At 46.5% G+C, this 17,995-nt stretch overlaps 1 protein-coding gene across 2 annotated transcripts in view; it reads left to right on the forward strand.

The window, feature by feature from the left end:
- Positions 1-17,995, forward strand: part of AGBL4 (ATP/GTP binding protein like 4) — a 1,282,996-nt gene that overhangs the window by 1,225,535 nt on the left and 39,466 nt on the right. For both annotated transcript variants that reach the window (XM_012811470.2, XM_023519146.1), the window contains exons 10-11: positions 81-233; positions 2,649-2,811. In XM_012811470.2, the coding sequence (XP_012666924.1) occupies positions 81-233; positions 2,649-2,811 (316 nt within the window). The remainder of the gene's footprint in view (positions 1-80; positions 234-2,648; positions 2,812-17,995) is intronic.

Below are 17,995 nucleotides of genomic sequence, written 5' to 3' on the forward strand. Positions count from 1 at the left end.
TGTGTGTGTGTGTAATGTCTGGTCCCTTTAAGGCCAGCTCTCAGCCCAGACTTCTCATTTGTTATCCTTTCTCTCAACAGAAAACGAGCCTGGAGTTTTATATTGACATCCACGCCCACTCCACCATGATGAATGGCTTCATGTACGGCAACATCTTTGAGGATGAGGAACGGTTCCAGAGGCAGGCCATCTTCCCCAAGCTCCTCTGCCAGAATGCAGAGGACTTCTCCTACGTAAGTCAGGCACGCTCTCTCAGCCAGCCCCAGCCCCCACACCCCTGCCCTCCTCTCTCCACCCCCATGTCTTCCTCTCACTCTGTTCACGGGAACACCTACTCTGTCCCAGGTCTTACGTGGGTGACAAAGATAGAGGCAAACAAGCTGTGCCCATGCCCTCAAGCAGCCCATCGCCTGTCGGGAGGGAGAGAAGCCAGAGTTTGTTCAGAGCATCTGACTCCAGAATTAACAAGAGGAAGAAGCTCATAGAGCACCTGCCACGGGCCCGACCTGGACCCAGCATCTGCTGTCACCTCCCCGGTTCTTTTTGTATGAGCACAATGTATCTGCTGAAGGGGGTTATACACCCACTGTTCTCTTCCTCCACGACTCCTTTTCAGCCTCAATTTCTCTGTAATGGGTGGGTGATCATTCTCTACCCTGCCTGCTTCACAGCTCCCTAGGAGGACAAATGCAGTTATAGATATGAAATACTTTGCAGGCAGTAAAGACCTCAGAAAACTCCAGAGACTGTTGCTCTTACTACCCACCTCACGTGCTCAGGAAGCTTAGAGAGGCTGTGAGGTGGGAAAAACATGGAGCAAAAGCAACGCTGGGAAAGGGCAGGGAGAAAAGACAGGGAGGGGATTAGCACGGGGTGTGGGGACTCGCAGGAGAGTTTTTTGCACATTTTCCTTCATTTTGTTACTAAGTCTGTGGGGCCTGTTATTTCCATGTGGCCAGAGGGGGAGAGACCCACAAAGGTCACAGCAATTTTTGAAACTGATGAGCTGAAAACTCACCTGCCCGTTGCTCCAGGCCCGCACATTAGTGGAGATGATGAATTTCTCTGTGTAGCAAGACGCACTTTGAATCCTAGAACCTATGAATGTCAGACCAAGAAAGGAACTAGGAGATTATTTATCCCCAGTCCCCTCTTTACACCCAGGGGCGAATAGCAGCCCCAGGCAAGTTGAGTTTCTAATGCAAGGTCATCCAGCATTCAGTGTAGACTCCACACAGGTGGCTTCCCATTTGCAGCCATGGGATAGAAGAAACAGCTGTGTTTGTTAAAGAATTGGATAGAATGGCTAGCCCTGTCTTTTTTAAACCACTGCAATTTCAGAGTAGACTGTGAACCCCAGAGTCCAGGATCTCTGGAAGGCTGGGTCATAGGCCTTAGAAAGCCTCACGGGGGTGAGGTTTCCAGGGACCACAGAACGGGCACAGTCTGGGAGCCTTATTTCTGGGCTTGCCTGATTAACAGCCGTACATTGCAGCCTCCTTAAGGGCTAAAGGCTATAGTCAAGTTCATCTATCCTAGTGCAATGCCAGGCTCTTCTCGTCTCCTCTCTGATCCTCAGTGCCCAACTATAAAATAAGTTCACTGTATTCTGCTATGTGAATTTCAGATCTGAACTTCTAGGATTTTTGATCCTTTCCTTTACCTCAAAATACACACAAACCACACAATTTCTGTTTCTTTCACTGTCTTTCTATAGATAGTTCTCGTATTACTGTTTTTTCCCCTCAATTTTCCTTATTCTTTTATCACCTGTTGCATAAGACGCACATTCTCTTATTGAAACCACCTGTTCATTTATTTACATTTCCATGGATTTGCACAAAATGCCCTCTTAACCTCAAGTGAACTCACCCTCAGAATCCTGTGAAAGAGATGTTATTATCACCTCCGCTATACAGATGAGGACACTGAGGCTGAGACAAATAAGGGAACTTGCCTGATGTGACAGGGTCAGTACGTGGTAGAAGGACATCTCTCTGCAGAGAGGCCTGGGACTCTGACCTGCTTGCTATTCTCTGTCTTCACCCACCGTGACAGGTGCTGTGGGCATCTTAGTGAGGAGGCAGTCAGATCCCTATTCTCTGGTGGTGCTGTGTGTGAGTTCAGCTATCCTGAGTGAAAAGGAGCAGTGGGTGTCTCGAGCCACTTACTCCTGGGTTCAAGTTTGTGCTATATCACTGGCTTCACCTCTGTGCACCTTCAGCTCCCTCATCTATAAGTAAAAATGTCAACACCTACTTCAAGGGGCTATTGTGCAGCTTAAATGAGCTACTCCATGCGGAACAATATTATACAGTTGAGTTCTGTATAAATTTCAGTTCTGATTATCATAATACGGTTGCTTCTTGTTTTCTGTCTGCTCTTCCCTTCTCCATCTGTCACACTCAAACTTTCACAAATATTTGTTGGGTGCTAGTTACTGTACCTCAGTGACCCTGCTGGGTGCTTTCATTTTGGTATGTTTGCTTATTTCATCAGTCTTCATAATAATCACGTGATGATTGGGGATTAATAGCCCACTTTTCATACGTGGTAGCTGAGGCCAGAGGCATTGTAAGATTTGCTCAAGATCCAATAGCCAGCAAGGCCCCAGCCTGATTCTCTCTTTCCTGCTTTGCCTTCCACAGTCCAGCACATCCTTTAACCGGGATGCTGTGAAAGCGGGGACTGGCCGTCGCTTCCTCGGTGGACTCCTGGACCACACTTCCTATTGCTATACCCTGGAGGTCTCCTTCTACAGCTACATCATCGGGGGCACCACGGCTGCCGTGCCCTACACCGAAGAAGCCTGTATCCTTGGCAGGTGCACCCCCATCCCCTGAGCCTGTATCCTTGGCAGGTGCCCACCCAAGCCCTGAGCCAGCCCCTGCAGCCGAGACTATCCAAGCGTGGCCGGTCAAGGATTAAGTCCCCAGCTGAGGTAAGGACTGAGACTCTGCAGTGAGGATGGAGGTAGCTGGGTCTGCTGGAGGTAACTTTGGATTGTCCAGATGCCCCTGCTATACCTGTGAACACCCCAGTTGCCTCTGCCATGCCCGTGGACTCCCGGCCTGCCCACATCTTACCCTGCTGCCGTCTCTGTCTCCCCTCCTCTCTCATGAGCCGGTGGGTCTCTGAGGCAGAGCTTCATGGTTTTGGCTCCTCCTTCCAGCCCTGAACACGTAAGACTATATTTCCTTTCTCATCTTCCGTCTTCCTGTGCCCTCTCATTCTCAGTCTCTCATTCCCTCTCCCGCTCTCCTCATGGTTTTTCCTTCTACTTGGTTTTTCTCACCATTGCCTTTCCTCTGTACCTCCCACCTCACCTACTTCTTATTTCCTGTCTTTGACTCCTGTCTGTCTTCTCTCTTCTTCCATCTTCCTTTCCTTTTTTATTTTTTCTTTTGAGACAAAATCGCACTCTGTCCCCCTGAGTAGAGTGCCATGGCATCATAGCTCACAACCTCAAACTCCTAGGCTCTAGAGATGCTCTTGCCTCAGCCTCCCACGTAGCTGGCTGCAGGTGTGCACCACAACACCTGGCTCATTTTTTTTTTCTATGTATGGTAGAGACGGGGTCTCAGTCTTGCTCAGGCTGGTCTCGAACTCCTGAGCTCCAACAATCCCCTCCCCTCAGCCTCCCAGAGTGTCCGGATTACACCGCCCCCAGCCCCATCCTCCTTTCCTCTCTCCTCTTTGCCTTGCCCTCCATCTTCCTTGTCTTTTCCCATCATCCTCCAGGCATCGTTCTCTCTGCCTTTATTTTTCCTTCGAAAAATTGCTTTTCCTCTTAGTTTGCCCAAAAATTTCTCTGAAGATTCCCAGCCTTGCACTGATGAAATTAGAAGTCCCTTTCTGACTTGCTTGATGTTTTAGAGGTTATTTGGTAATTTTGGTTTCCCCAGTGTTGATTTTAATTTCAGGGTCACCACATCAGGACTGTGGCAGATGGTGGCACATTCTGATTTCCTTTATTCTTTTGGTTTTGGATTGATCCATTTCTCCTCTTCTAAAAGTTTTCTCAGAGAAAGGGATACATTTGAGGGAGGAAAACAGAAACTTGGGCGAAAAGAATTCAGTATTTATGCAAATCCCCCCCTCCCTAGAAGAAGAAGTGCCCTTTTTAGCCTCCTGTCAAGGCTTGATGAGTGTTTATGAAGTTCCCACCATGCTGCACGGGAGAGCAGCTTTCCTGGTTGCAGTGTGGCTTAGAGCTAGAACACCCTGCCTATGGCAGCGTAGTGACTCTGGGACACGTGGAAGGCAGGTGATGGCCTCAAACAGAGGGGCTCATAGGAAGTAGGCCAGGTGTTAGAATAGTGTCCAGACCCTCTAGGACACTTATGAGAGATTATAGTAATGGCCGAGAGTGCCGCCCTACAGTCACCAAGACTGAGGCAGTCATCTTGAAGTCTGCTTTAAGACCCAGCTTTTTCATCAAGGCCAAAGGAGCAAGTTCCCCTCTGAGGCAGAGGATCGGTGATTTCCAAAGTCCCGGCCACCTCTTATGCACCACACTGCCCCTTCCCAGTCCACCCCCTACTCCACACACATGTGCACATCTGCTGACCTGTGGCCTGTGACTTCTCCAGGGGGGACTAGCTCCTGTAATACATTTCACACTGTACCTGCTTTGCTCTTCTGCCATATCGCGGCAAAGGAGATAGAGGAGGTTTCCTGGAAGAAGAGTTTGAGCTTGTGCACCAAATGGGGCTCTGCAAACCTTATTCACGGGACAGGTGGGCCCCTCCAAGGAGGCCTGCACATAGCGTGTCATTGTTTAAGACATCCAGTTTGATGGGCTCTCCTGGCTGTTCTTACCACCTCTCACATGCTTTTGTTGTTGGGAGTACATGTGTTTCTCAGTAGAGTGCCCCTCCCTCAGCCCAGGCCCAGGGTTTCTAGCCCTCAACACCTAATCCTCACTCATCTAAAGTAAACACACCATTAATATGTGACAGAAACCATATAAGGTGCCTAGGATGGAGTGCTGAACAAGAAGTCAAGGTTCTGGACTCACAGAGTTTTCCATCTACTTGGGGAGATAGAAAAAGAGACAGTGGTAATGTATATGATGAGTTCTGTGATGGAGGAATTCCAGCAGACTATGGGATGATTTCATTTAACAAATATTTATTGAGTGCCCGGTCATAGGTCAGGTAATGTTCTAGACACAGGGAATATAGCAGTGAACATGTTAAAGACAGAAATGTCTTTACCTGGGGGTAAGGGAGAACTCATAGATAGTCCTGGGAGTTAGGAAAGCCTTCCCAGTGGAAGCATCTTCTAAGCTGAGTTTTTGCATGTAAGTTAGTCAAAGTGGGTGTAGAGTATGTTGTCAGAGGGAAGACATTGCAGACATAGAGGGAAGGTGTATGGCAGGAGGTATACGTGGGCCGTATGGCTGAAAGACTTTAGATGCAAGGGATAAGTTTGAAATGGCAGGCTGGAAGGAGTTTGAACTTAGAAATGAAGGCAACAGAGAGCAACAGAAGGGTTTCCAATAGGAGTAGAAAGCCACTCTGTCAGCAGCGGGAAGGACAGATTGGAAGGGGGTCAAGACTGTATCAGGGACATACGTTAGGAGGCTGTAACGACAATCCAGGTGGGAGATAACTCAGGCCTAGCCTAGGGTGGTGACTGTGGAATAGTTGGAATGTGGAACTGAGAGGACTTGGTAATGGATTAGATGTGAATGGCGGTGGGGCACAGGAGCTAATATCTGGAAGGAGTTAAGGGTGAGCAGCCATGATGCTGATGGAACCACCTGCCTTGTTCTGTCACCCAGAAGGATGAGAAGAAGAAACTGAAGAAGAAACCAAGGACGCACAGGGCAGTTCAACACAGACCAAGGTGATTCAACCTGGTCCTGTTTGAAATACATTTCTTTTCAAATTCTCATCTCATAACAGAGGGAGACTTCAGGCAGACAGACTGTGATCTTTTTGGCTTCTGGCTCCATGTGCTAATCAGAAAAAAGAAATTACATGGTCTGAGGGGAATGGCAATGTGGTCTGGGAGAAACCGTCATCTAGTTTGGGAGTCAGGAGACCTGGGTTCTGATGACTGCGTCACCATCATCCCAGACAGTGTCCTTCAGCAAGTCCTCTACCCCTCTGACATGAGCTTCCTCCCCATTACAAAGGGACCAGAGATCATCATGCCTGGCTAACCTTCTATATTAGGATTATATAGAAAATACAAAAAAAGTATGGTTTATGCAAAGACAATGGAGTTTAGATTCAGATGTATCCGGGTTTAAATCCCAGCTTAGCCACTTATTAGATGTGCCATCTTGGCAAGTTGTACAACCTGTTTCCTAAACTGTGATAGGAGGACATAATGATACTTAACCTCACTGAGTTGCAATGAGGTGAAAGGAAATAGTTTTTGTGAGTGTGCATTATAAACTAAATATTAAGCCCCTTGGTTAAAACATTGAAAAGGCTTATGTGAGCGTGGATAAATACCTGCATTTTTTTTTTTTTTTTGAGACAGAGTCTCACCACATCTCCCTGGGTAGAGTGCCATGGCGTCACAGCTCACAGCAACCTCAAACTCTTGGTCTTAAGCGATTCTCTTGCCTCAGCCTCCCGAGTAGCTGAGACTATAGGTGCCCAACACAATGCCCAGCTATTTTTTAGTTGTAGTTATCATTGTTGTTTAGCAGGCCTGGATCTGGCTCAAACCCACCGGCTTCTGTGTATGTGACCAGCGCCCTACTCACTAAGCTACAAGCACCGAGCCAAGACCTGCATTGTGATAAAGAAATTAAATAGGGCTGTTAGAGCAAGCTCCCAGTGACTGTGTTGGTGGGGTTCATGGGGCAAATGGCATTGGTGGGGTCACCATAGTTGAGGCCCTTGCCTACACCACAGAACACCAACCAGCTCACCCAGTGGGGGACGTCCAATTCCCATGATGGGCATTCTTATGTCTGTCATCCAGGGTGCCCCCTTCCCAGTCCCAGTATCAGGACATGTGGAGCCCATATAGTTAGCCAGAGGATGCTGGATAAGTGTAAGATGAGGGAAAGGCTGGGGGAGGTTGGGAATCTCAAGGGATATTTCACCCAGGCCCACAATAGTGTCTACTCCCCTTGCAGACCTTATGTGTCTGATAATTGAATGTTTCTCCCTTCATGAAAAACATTAGGTAAACATGACCAGGGGGTTGCTGTCTGACTTCCCTTCCCTAGTACAACAGGGAAATAATGCAATGGACATAATCACTGATGCTTACCTAGCTGTGTGACCCAAGCTGTTATCTTACCACTCGGAGTCTGTTTCCCCATTTGAAAATAAAAATAATACCCACTTGGCAGTGTTATGGGGAGGGTGAAAATGCTGCACTCTATCCACAGCCTGCTGGTACTGCCCAGCTTCTGGTAGGTCCGTGACAAACGTTCTGGTACTGATTTTTCTCACCCCCTGCAGACTGCAGGGCCTTCCCACTGTTGGCTGAGTCTTCAGCCCGATGATCCTGCTTTGAAGCCAGCAACTAGGGTTTGAATTCTGACTCTACACCATTGTTGGCTGGCCCCAAGCAAGCCTTGTCCCTTCCAGCTCTGACATTCTAAGATTTTTCTGATTTTTTTTTTAGTTTTCTTTTCACAATATTCTTTTTATTTTATGTTTTAATTGACAAATTATTGGGTACAGAGTGATGTTTTGATACATATAAAATATAATAATCAGACTGGGTCAATTAGCATACCTGTCATCTCAAACAGTCATCATTTCTTCATGTTAGGAAAGCTTGATATCCTCTCTCTACCAATCTGAAACTATGCATTATTGTTAATGAAAGTTATCCTGAAGTGGTACAGAACCCTAGAAATTATTCCTCCTATCTAGCCATAATTTTGTATCTTGTAATGAATCTCTCCCCACCTCTTCCTTCCCTCACCCTTAAAATTAATTTTCGAGGATTTTTTTAAAAAAATTCAGATTGATATAAGGGTACAAATTAAGTTATGTTGTTTGCATTTATTAGATCAAGTCCAACTTGTAGTTGAGCAATTTTTGAGTTTTTAATATCAACTACTCCCCATGGCATTCCTCCAAGTTGCTCTTGGGTGTGAAATGAAGCTTACGCCAGGCCTGAGTGTAACTCCCCTGTGACCGAAGCAGGGAGGCCTGTTGACCAGGCAGGAAATCTTCATTCCCATGAGGAATGTGACAGTGCCCGTGATGTCAGTGAGGAGCTAAAGTCTTAATGTAGAAAAGGCAGGTTGCCGCTCTTGTTTATTTCCCTGGGTAAATCTGAACATTTTCAGAGGCCAAGCCTCAGCTAACATCATCTCTGAATTTGGAGCTTGTGGTTTTAGGTAGGAGAGGAGTCAAGTGCACAGAACAGCAGTTAAAAGCAGGCCCCCAAGGTCCTACTGGCTGTGTAGTTTTGAAAAAGTTGCCTAGTCCACAGCTCTTCCCACTGAATGTGCACCAGAGTTACCTCCAGGGAATGTTAGAAAGTGCATTGCCCCATCCCTGGGGTTTGTGATTCAGTAGGTCTGGGGAGGGGCCTGAGAACTTTCATTTCTAACAAGCCTCCAGGTGACATTAATGCTGCTGCTCCTGGGATAAGCACTTTGAGAGCTGCCAACCTTACTCTCTCTAAGTCCCTCATCTTCCATTAAGATTTTTCTGATTCTAAAAATCTAACGCCATGCTTAGATGAACTAATGATATAAAGAATTCATAATGATGTTATTTAGTGAGTTTTAAAATTCAGTGATCCCATGATCCCAAGAGTTCTTCATCTAATAGGGAAAATCAATACAAAACTATCCTAGGCAGCTGATCAGGCCAAGCCAATAGCTATTTTCATTCTTTTAGTTTAGGGGTTCTCAATTAAGGGGCCCATGCATGGGCTTCAAGAAAAGCCCATCAGCCATCTAAAATTTATACAAAGCTAAACAAGTGGAGTTCTTTTTTGGGAGGAAAGCTCATAGCTTTCAACAGAACTAAAGTTGAGGCATCCTTGGAGGCCTCTGCCCTGGCCAGTGGCCTTTGGGGCTCTTGGCTGTGCATGGCTGAGGCAAGAATATAACTCTGAGGTCATTAGAGTTATATTCTGGGTTTGAGTTCTTCTTTCCATCATTCTCCCCAAGTGCCCTAATCTGGTATTTAACCACTCTGAACTTCAGTTTCTTCATCTGTAAAGTAAGGATAATGATTATTTACTTCAAAGGTTGTTGGAGTTACATGGGGGGAGAAAGCAGATGAATCACTGGGCCTATCTCAGGGCCTTTAAATGTTAGTTCCCTTGCCTTTTCTTCCTGTCATTTGTTGTTTTGTTGTTCTTGTGAAATGATAAATTCCTGAGGATTTTCAACCATTTTTCAGCAAACCCTGGTTACGTTTTACTGGCTTGCCAAGTAATAAATATGCTGTGTTCAAATGATTTTAAAAAGAGAGAGAGAAAGGCTAAACTGGAATCATAAAGTAACCCAGAGCTTTTCAGGCCTTTGTTTATGATCTGGTTACAAGCCAAGAGGAAATAGCTCTTTGACATAATGGATGAGAAAAAACATTGGGAACAGAGACCTTGGGTCCTGAGCAGACTGGTTTCTACCCAGGCTTATGGCTATGGACATACTGAAATCAGAAAATGCTGGCTCTGGGAAAAGGGTATGGCTGGTATGGCCAAGAGAAGGTGCTGAGATTTCAACTTCAGTTAATTGGATTGGTCTCAATTCAGAGCCCACTATAGGCCTTGCACTGGGTCCTCTGAAACATACGTCAGACATTGACGATATCATTTATTTATGTACCCATCCAACAAAACTCATTAGACACTAGAGAAAGATAAATAAAGCATAGTCCTGCTATCAAGATGAAGACAGTTTAGAGGGAAGGAAGGCAGGTAAAGAGACAACAGTATCATGGAGGGATAAATGCTCTGGCAGAGGAAAGCTCTGCTGGCCAGGGAAGCAGTGGGGTCATCTAAGTGAGCTGGGGCAATGCAGAGGGAGTGGGAAGGAAGGCTTGGTGGAGGAAGAGAAACCAGGGCTCAGACCTCCAGGATGAATGGAATATAGGCAAGAAAATAAGTGGAGCAGCCTTCCTGGCAGAGGGAGAAGCACAGCGGAGCACCCAGATGCCAGAGAGAGGATGCTTCGTCCAAAGTATTGGAAGGTAGCTGGGGCTGGGCCAGAGGCAGCGGGTGATTAATAAATATAGGCAGAGCCAGACCATGAAGAGAAGGAGAAAGATTTGTGAAATATGTAACAGGTACTTTGAGCAGGCAGTACTCACAAGGCACAATTAGGAAACAACTTTACTTTTTGTCTCCCGTTGGCTTTGTAGATAGATAAATGATAGACGGATAGAGATTACAGATCTAGAGAATATAAAAGCTCTAGCATGAGTCTCCAATCACTCTCAGGAAATTAAAAGTTCTCTGATTAATTCTAGTCACTAAACAGTCTCAGTTCAGCAATGACTACGTCTGGCCCAATCAAAAACGTCAAAACCTCTTTAAGGCCTCTATCTCAAATGTTTCTTAAATAGTTCGCTCATATGACCAAGGAGGTTAGGGTCTGGCTGACTTCTGTTTCCCTTCCCCGGCCCCTATGTGGTTAACAGCAGATGTTGACCCCTCCAAGGTTGAGCAGGATGAGGGAGAGCAGGAAAGGGGCAGAAAAGGTCTGGGTGAGGAACATTCTCACGAGATGGCCCCAGGCAGTCCCTCATAACTTCTCCTGACGCTGGAGACCTTTTGATAAAGGCAGATGTATTTGCTCAGGTTGCTTGCTTGTGGTTCTTCCTCAGTCCTGGTGACGTGGTGGTTCACCCCTGTTGGTTCACCCCTCCACTGACTCTCTTTTCTGAAGGTGAGCTGAGGGTTGCAAAACTGCTTATCTGGTTTTCTTTTGCAAATCCTGCATGCTGATTTCATATGTCACTTTGAAATGTGGTGTCTATATTCTTCGGATCTCAGCAGAAGCCGTAGCTATAACAGCTCCATTTTAACAATATGTTCCAGTGTCTAACATTTAGGGTTGAGCATTCTTGCTGAATGTTTGGATATAGGGTAGAAGAAAGAGCCAAGGAAGATGCCCATGTTCTTGATCTGAACAGCTTGGTAGACGGTAGGGCCAGTCACTTAGATACAGGCTACCAGAGAAAGGGGTTGAGGAGGGGGTTCTTTTGAGCTGTATTTGTAATGTGTTGAGTATAAGGGGCTTATGTGACGTCCAAATGGAGAATTTTGTCAGGCAGATAGCTCTATGGGCCTAAAGATGTGGACAGAGATGTGGGCAGAGTCAAAGTTGATTTTTCTACAAGGTGCTTTCAAGGCCCAATGAAGGACGTTATTTTCTTGGTGTGAACAGTCAAGGTAAGTTTTTACTTGATGAGTTCCCAGTTCCAGTTCCAGTCTGGCCTCCTACTCTCTCATAAAGCTGTGTGACCTTGGTTAAATCACTTCACCTCTCTGGCCAAATCCCAATACTAGGTAAACCCTCAGTGACTCAGTGAATGGAAATGAATGAATGAGTAGAGTGGGGGCAGGCCTCACCCACGAATTGCTAGTATGCTTGGCTTGCTAATCGGGCAATGAGTTATCTGATCTGTGCTATTCAGAGAAATAGTGGGGTGGGCGTGAGGACCATTTGGACATTTGTTCTTGCATGGGAGGCTTTACCTTTTCATGGAGGACTGAAGCATAGAAAGCAGTCAGGTCTGCCCTGTTAATTGCCATCTAGGGATACCTTCGTACCTCTTGGTACTTTTTTGTCATGCCCAAGGTGAAAGCAGAAAAAGCTTCAATCTGAGGGTTTGGGGAACAGACGTCTGTACTCAAGTCTGTAGATTTTTATCCCTCCTCCCTGCAGACATAGATGATAGTTTGATCTGTAAATATGAATCCTTCTGATTGACTGGCTGAATGGATGACTAATAGCAGTATTAGCAATGGTAAAATAATAATATTAAGAATGTGCTTCATGAAGAGAGTCAGGATCCTGCACTAGGGCATTGGCTTTACCTGTAACTGGCCACATGGGTTTGAAGAGGTCTGTTCCCTATTCCTGGTCCTAATTTTGCTATCTTTAGATTAGAAGATGAAACGATGGTTTTTAAATTTATTTCCAGATACATAGATAATCATTTGATCTGGGACTTTGAGACAACACCTCTATTTCATAAACAGGGAAACTGAAGCCTAGAAAAAAATCAAATAACATGCCCGGGGCTGCACAGCTATTGATGGTAGAGTGGGAATTTATGTCCAGATTGGTCCAACTCCCCACTCTATAGTCAGCCCAGCATCCTTCTATTTCCTGTAGGACAAGAACCTTTCTCTAAACCCCACAGTGGTTGGGACCCACCAGCCAGCTCTTACTAGTTCTCTAAACCTGGAAACCCTCTCTGTGACCCCTGCCCCTAGCTTTGACCTATTTCCCAATATCCCAGATGCAGCTGTACTGGGTGCCACCCAGATCCCCTCCTCTTTCTGCACCGCCTGGTTGAGCTGCCCTGCCCTTTGTGAACTCTGCCATGGACTAACTGCCTCCCAGCTCCAAAGTGCGCCTCTGATTTCTGAATGAGTCCTGCCCAGGGCTGGAAAACCAAAAAGTCATTACTTTTCCCCAGCCTCCCTCATCCCCTAAAATGAGGTTTCTAAGGGTTTTATCTGCTGTTGTCAAGTTTATAGCCATAATTTGAAATGCTGTTAATATTACTGTCAGCAGAGAGCTACAAATTACAAAGTTGTAAAGTTATTTTATAGTGATAACTGTCAGCCTTCACTAGCAGCCCTGCAAGGCTCCATGGAAACCAAGTTGATGATAAAGAGAGTTGATATTGTTTCAGGATTATGGCTGTTAACTGGTGGTCGGAGAAATCTTGGCTGGTTTCTAAGTAACTTAAATCAGTTTCTCTATATTCATGTTCATTTGCAAATTATACACACAATACTTGTGTTCACTTTCTTGTTATTCAAATGTAGAGAGAGCCTCAAAAGTGTAAGGACTTTACCCAAGATCAATGCCAACCAATTACAGTTTGGAGCCTAACTTTGACCAGCCCAAAGGACAATGACAGGGATTGTCTGATACACTGTAGGTGTTTAATAAATAACTGTTGAATGGATGCATGCCTGGAACACTTGGTGGTGGGGGGGCTTGCCAACATTTAGAGCAAAGATGTTGAATAATTTCTGCCTTTAGAGTAAAATAAATTAAACAAAAGCAGCTTTGGAAGAAGTGATTTGGGGGAATGAAGTTTCCCATGTAATAAAATGGGTTTAGGCATCTTAATTGACACTATTAAGGTTGATATTGATCAATAGGGCAATGTGTCAACTCCCACATCCACCCAGTTCATACTATCCTCTTTCCAAAAATGAGGCTGACTCTGGCTGTATTAACACAAGCAGATTTAGAGAGCAAGAAGGTACCGACAGGCCTTTCTTTACCCTGCTATGTCACAGACCCCTGGAGCTCTGTGTTCATTCCTGCCCCTTACTCTTACATCAGACATTGATTTAATGATGCAAGGACCCTGAGGAATGGGAACACAAAGCCAGGTTTACTAACTGTCCCACTAGCTGTCCCAGTTTGCCAGGGATTGAGGAATTTCCTGGGATAGGGAACTTTCAATACTAAAACCAGAACTGTTCTGGGCAAAGCAAGATAAGTTGGTCATTCTACTCAAAGCTATGACATATGAGAAACTGGTCAAGGGACTGGGGATATTTTCCTTGGAAAGAAGACATATGAGGGGCTATGAAATTATTTTGGTCAAATCTCTAAAGAGCTGTCATGAGGCAAAGGGCTCTAAGTTCTATGTGGCTCCAGAGGTCAGAACAAGGGCAGTGGGAGATAACTCCATTCCTAACTTTGTGGGGGAAGATAAAAGTGGGGAAGGAACATCTCGGCTGACTCATTGAGCACTTACATAAATGATTAGGCCCTATGCTGTTTCTAGGGATGCAGGGGTGGGTGGCTACAGCCTTACTGGAGAAGTTTCAGGTATGGTGGAGGAGATGGGCAGGAGAGTGACCATGGAGAGTTGTGACACAGGGGAGCAGAGGACATGGAGAGGAGCATCTCATCCAGCCTTGGGGGTATCAAGGGTGGGATTACTTGCAGCAAGCTAGCATCATCACCTCAGCAAAGTCTAGGAGGATGAGAAGGGAGCATAGGGCCCTGAAGGCAGAGGGGGCAGCATGTGCCGAATCTGGAGCATTAAGAGAGCTGCTCCCCTCCTTTGGGCAAGTCTAGGCCTTGAGTGCGAGTTGGGGAGAGGAAGGCGATGAGGCTGGAGAAGGCTGTGGGAACCAGTTGGTGAAGGTCTAGTGATCCACAAACCCACTGGTGTCACTGGGATAGAATCATCCAGTGGGGAGGACAGGCTGGACGGGGTCAGCTAGGGGCAGATGAGTGTACCACAAGTCAGTGCCACAACACTCACCAAGAAACACCTGCCCGCCCCTCACTCTTTCATCTTGAAGAGAGTCTGTTCTCTGGGAGGCCAGCTCTGGAAGTGGGTCAGAGAAGCTCTTTCCTGATTCCCCTAGGGAACCAAGATCCAGTTTCTCAGCTGTCTGACCAAAGGTTTGGGGGTACCTCCTAACGGAATGCTGTCTAATGGACAGTGTCCAGTGTGAGGTTCATGAACCACATACTTCTTTGATCTAGTCTCTGCCGCTGACTTGCTGTGTGATTGTGACCCAGTCACTACCCTTCCCAGGATCCTGTCTGTTAAGTGAATGTTTTGGACAACAGGCCTCCATCCTCTAGGCCTGAGTCAAAGAGTTTATTTAATTTGGATCTAACTCATGCTTATTAAATCTCTACTGTGTGCTGGACACAGTCATCTTAGGATTTGGTTGAACCCCTGGGGGCAAGAGGCCATTCAACACAGGACCAACAACCCTGACCGTCTTCCAGAAAGACCTGGGCCCAGCACCTCCGATCTCACTGCAGGCTGCACGCCCTGCCAAGATATGCTGCTGTCTGGGGTTTCTTACCCGTCAATATTTTCCTCAAGATGATAAATGTGTTGCCAATAAGAGGAGGCAGCTGCCAACTCTGTCTGAGACCAGGGCCTTTAGCTGGGGTTGTGGCCGTGCTCAGCTTATTGATGTGTCTCAAGAGACAGGAGGTGGGAGTCATGGCTGGGAGGATGCGAGATGAGACTCAGAAGGAGGAGGGGATCAGGGCTACTGCTCTCCAGCCATGGCAGATTTTGCCATGAGTCACTGGGGAGGAGAGAGGAGGCAGGGATGCTTGGACTTTAGTTTAAAGCAAAATATATTTGCAATATTTACAAAGCCCCTACAGGAGGCCAAGTCCTGGGTGGGCCACCCAGAAGTGAACAGCACTTAGCAGTGTATAAAGGTATTCAGAACCACCACCTCATGTGATCCCCACAACGGTCCTGAGAGATCCTAAAACACAGCTCAGACATGCGGCTGTGTGAGGTCCAGCTAGACACTGCGCTAATGCAGGAGTAGGCTGTGAGATCTCTATTTTATAAACAAGGAAGCCACGGGTCAGAGGAGGAAGGTGCATTTTGTCCTTGACTGTGTATGCTAAGCCAGGACCTTGGGAAGAAGACATTTGGAGGCTTTAGTCAAATCTCTAAAGAGCTTTCACAAAGTACAGGAAGCAGGTCTGTTCTCTACGGCTCTAGAGGTCAGAACAAGGGCAGTGGGAGGCAGTTCCATTCCAAATCTCGGCAGGGAACATGATGACAAGGAAGGTCTAGAACCTGGGGCTGACTCACTGAGCACCTACAGACAGCATCAGGTCCTGAGCTGGTTCCAAGGGATGCAGAGCTGAGTGGCTGTAGCCTCGGGCTCTAAAAGTACAGAAAGAAACTCAGAGGCAGACAGGAAGCCTGTCCAGGTGGCACAGTGTATAGGTGATGGCACAATTCCCTCTCAGAAACTTGAACTTGTCTCTTCCGATATTCAGTCTTCTGATTGCCTCACTAAAGGACACTTTCTTTGAAGAAACTGGCTGTATGGTTGAGGAGATAATATCTGATATGTAACTAAGAGATGCCGATTGTTAAATAACAGGATGAAAATGAGCAAGGCCTTTGGAACCAGGCTGACCTGGGTGCAAATCTTAGTTCTGTCATTTCTCAGTTGTGTGAAGTTGGGCAAGTGACCTAATCTCTCTGAAGCCGTTGCCCATCTGTACCAATGACTATTATGACATTTACTTCGCAGGGTTGAGTAAATGGGAACATTAAAAAATATATATGTTCTCACATGCCTAATAGATTACCTGGAACATAGTAGGCACTCCATAAATGGCACTGTTTGTATTACCATTACTAGACTCCTGAAGAGTTGGGTGAAATCAGGAAAGGTGCAGTGGCTCACGCCTGTTAGCTCTGGGAGGCCAAGGCGGGTGGATTGCTTGAGCTCAGGAGTTTGAGACCAGCCTGAGCAAGAGTGAGAGACTCCGTCTCTACTGAAAATAGAAAAACTAGCTGGGTGTCACGGTAGGCACCTGTAGTCCCACCTACTGGGGAGGCTGAGGCAGGGGGATCACCTGAACTCTAGAGATTGAGGTTGCTGTGAGCTATGATGACACCACAGCACTCTTACCCAGGGTGGCAGAGTGAAACTCTGTCTCAAAATATTTTAAAAAAGAAAAAAATTGGGTAAAATCTAAGTAATAAATTCCTGGGACATCAGAAGAGATGAAATCTGTTTGGATTTTTTCATTCTTCTGTTAAGAACATGAAAAGTTCTTAAAATTCTTAAGGAGTTCTTCAGATTCTTAAATAGCAATCTTCTTGAAAGTGTGCTTGGAATACTGTGATATCTGTACTCGTGTGCATAATTCAGAACTTTTCCTTTACCAGGACAGAGTTGTTAATGATCAGTCTCAGGACTGGGCCTACAGTCAAGACTTGTCACTAAAACCAGGGCCTACTCTGTGGCCCAGATAACGGTACTCAATACTCAGAGACAACATAGGTTAACATCCCTAATCCGGCATTGAAGAAACATGTCATGAGAAGAGTTAAGATTCTTGTGTTCTCATCATGGATGTAAGAACTAGAAAGCACAGGGATTTTTATTTTTTAAATATGATCAGGGACAAGTGCCTCACTTTGCACGGAGGCTTGCAAAGGCCTATTGCTCATACCTTGTGAATAGTTGTGCAGATCAAATGGCATAGTGGGCAAGAAATGGTTTTGAAAACTATTCCACACTGCACTTAAAGAAGGGATGATTCTTGGTGAATGGGGGGAGAGGTGGCAGCCTGTTGCCCTGGAGGAGGGGAAGCCGATCTGGAATACAGTAGGGGCAGGAGCCAGGCCCAGAGCAGAGGCTGGGCTAGCAGAGAGGCAGCTGAGGAGGACCTAAATCGGTTCGAGGGCCAGCTCGTGTCCCCAGGGATGAGCACAGGAACCTGGCTCCATCAGAGGGATGCTGGCCACAGGGCTGGTAACCCGCCACGCTGAGAAGGATCTGGATTCTCCCTCCACTGCTTCCCTCTGCCACTTGCCTTTGAGGGACCTCCAGCTGTAGCTTCGTTGCGGTTTCCTGAGGTTGAAGTGCCCTCTCCTGGCCCCCAGGGTGCATGGCTGTCTGTAAGAGTCAGGCTCCCTTCGGCTCAGAGGACTGGAAGGCAGCTGTGTCCTTTGTCTGGACTAAGAGCTGAGGTCTGGGGAGCCTGAGCCACCTCCGGGGGCTGTAGGAGAGCGAGCATGACACGCCCCCTTCAGATCGCCCAGGTTTTGCTGTGAGCATTCCTTCTCCTCCCCCCACCCGGTCAGCCCTCTTCCCTCTCTCATTCTCCTCATTTCCATTTCTTTTTTCTCTCTGCCTTTCTCTTTCCATCTGACTCTCTCATATACACACATGTCTGCACACAGCTCTGCTGTGCCCTTTCACCTTCTCCATCTTCTGTCTTCTCCCCACAACCTCCCTTCTCTCCTCCTATCTCCTCCCCTTTTCCTTTCTCTGTCTCCTAAGGCCAACAGTGGAAATGCTTTGCACTAAATCCACATTGGAATCC

Source organism: Otolemur garnettii, unplaced genomic scaffold, assembly GCF_000181295.1.
Source record: "Otolemur garnettii isolate 467f Iridium unplaced genomic scaffold, OtoGar3 scaffold00159, whole genome shotgun sequence".
Classification (NCBI taxonomy): domain Eukaryota; kingdom Metazoa; phylum Chordata; class Mammalia; order Primates; family Galagidae; genus Otolemur; species Otolemur garnettii.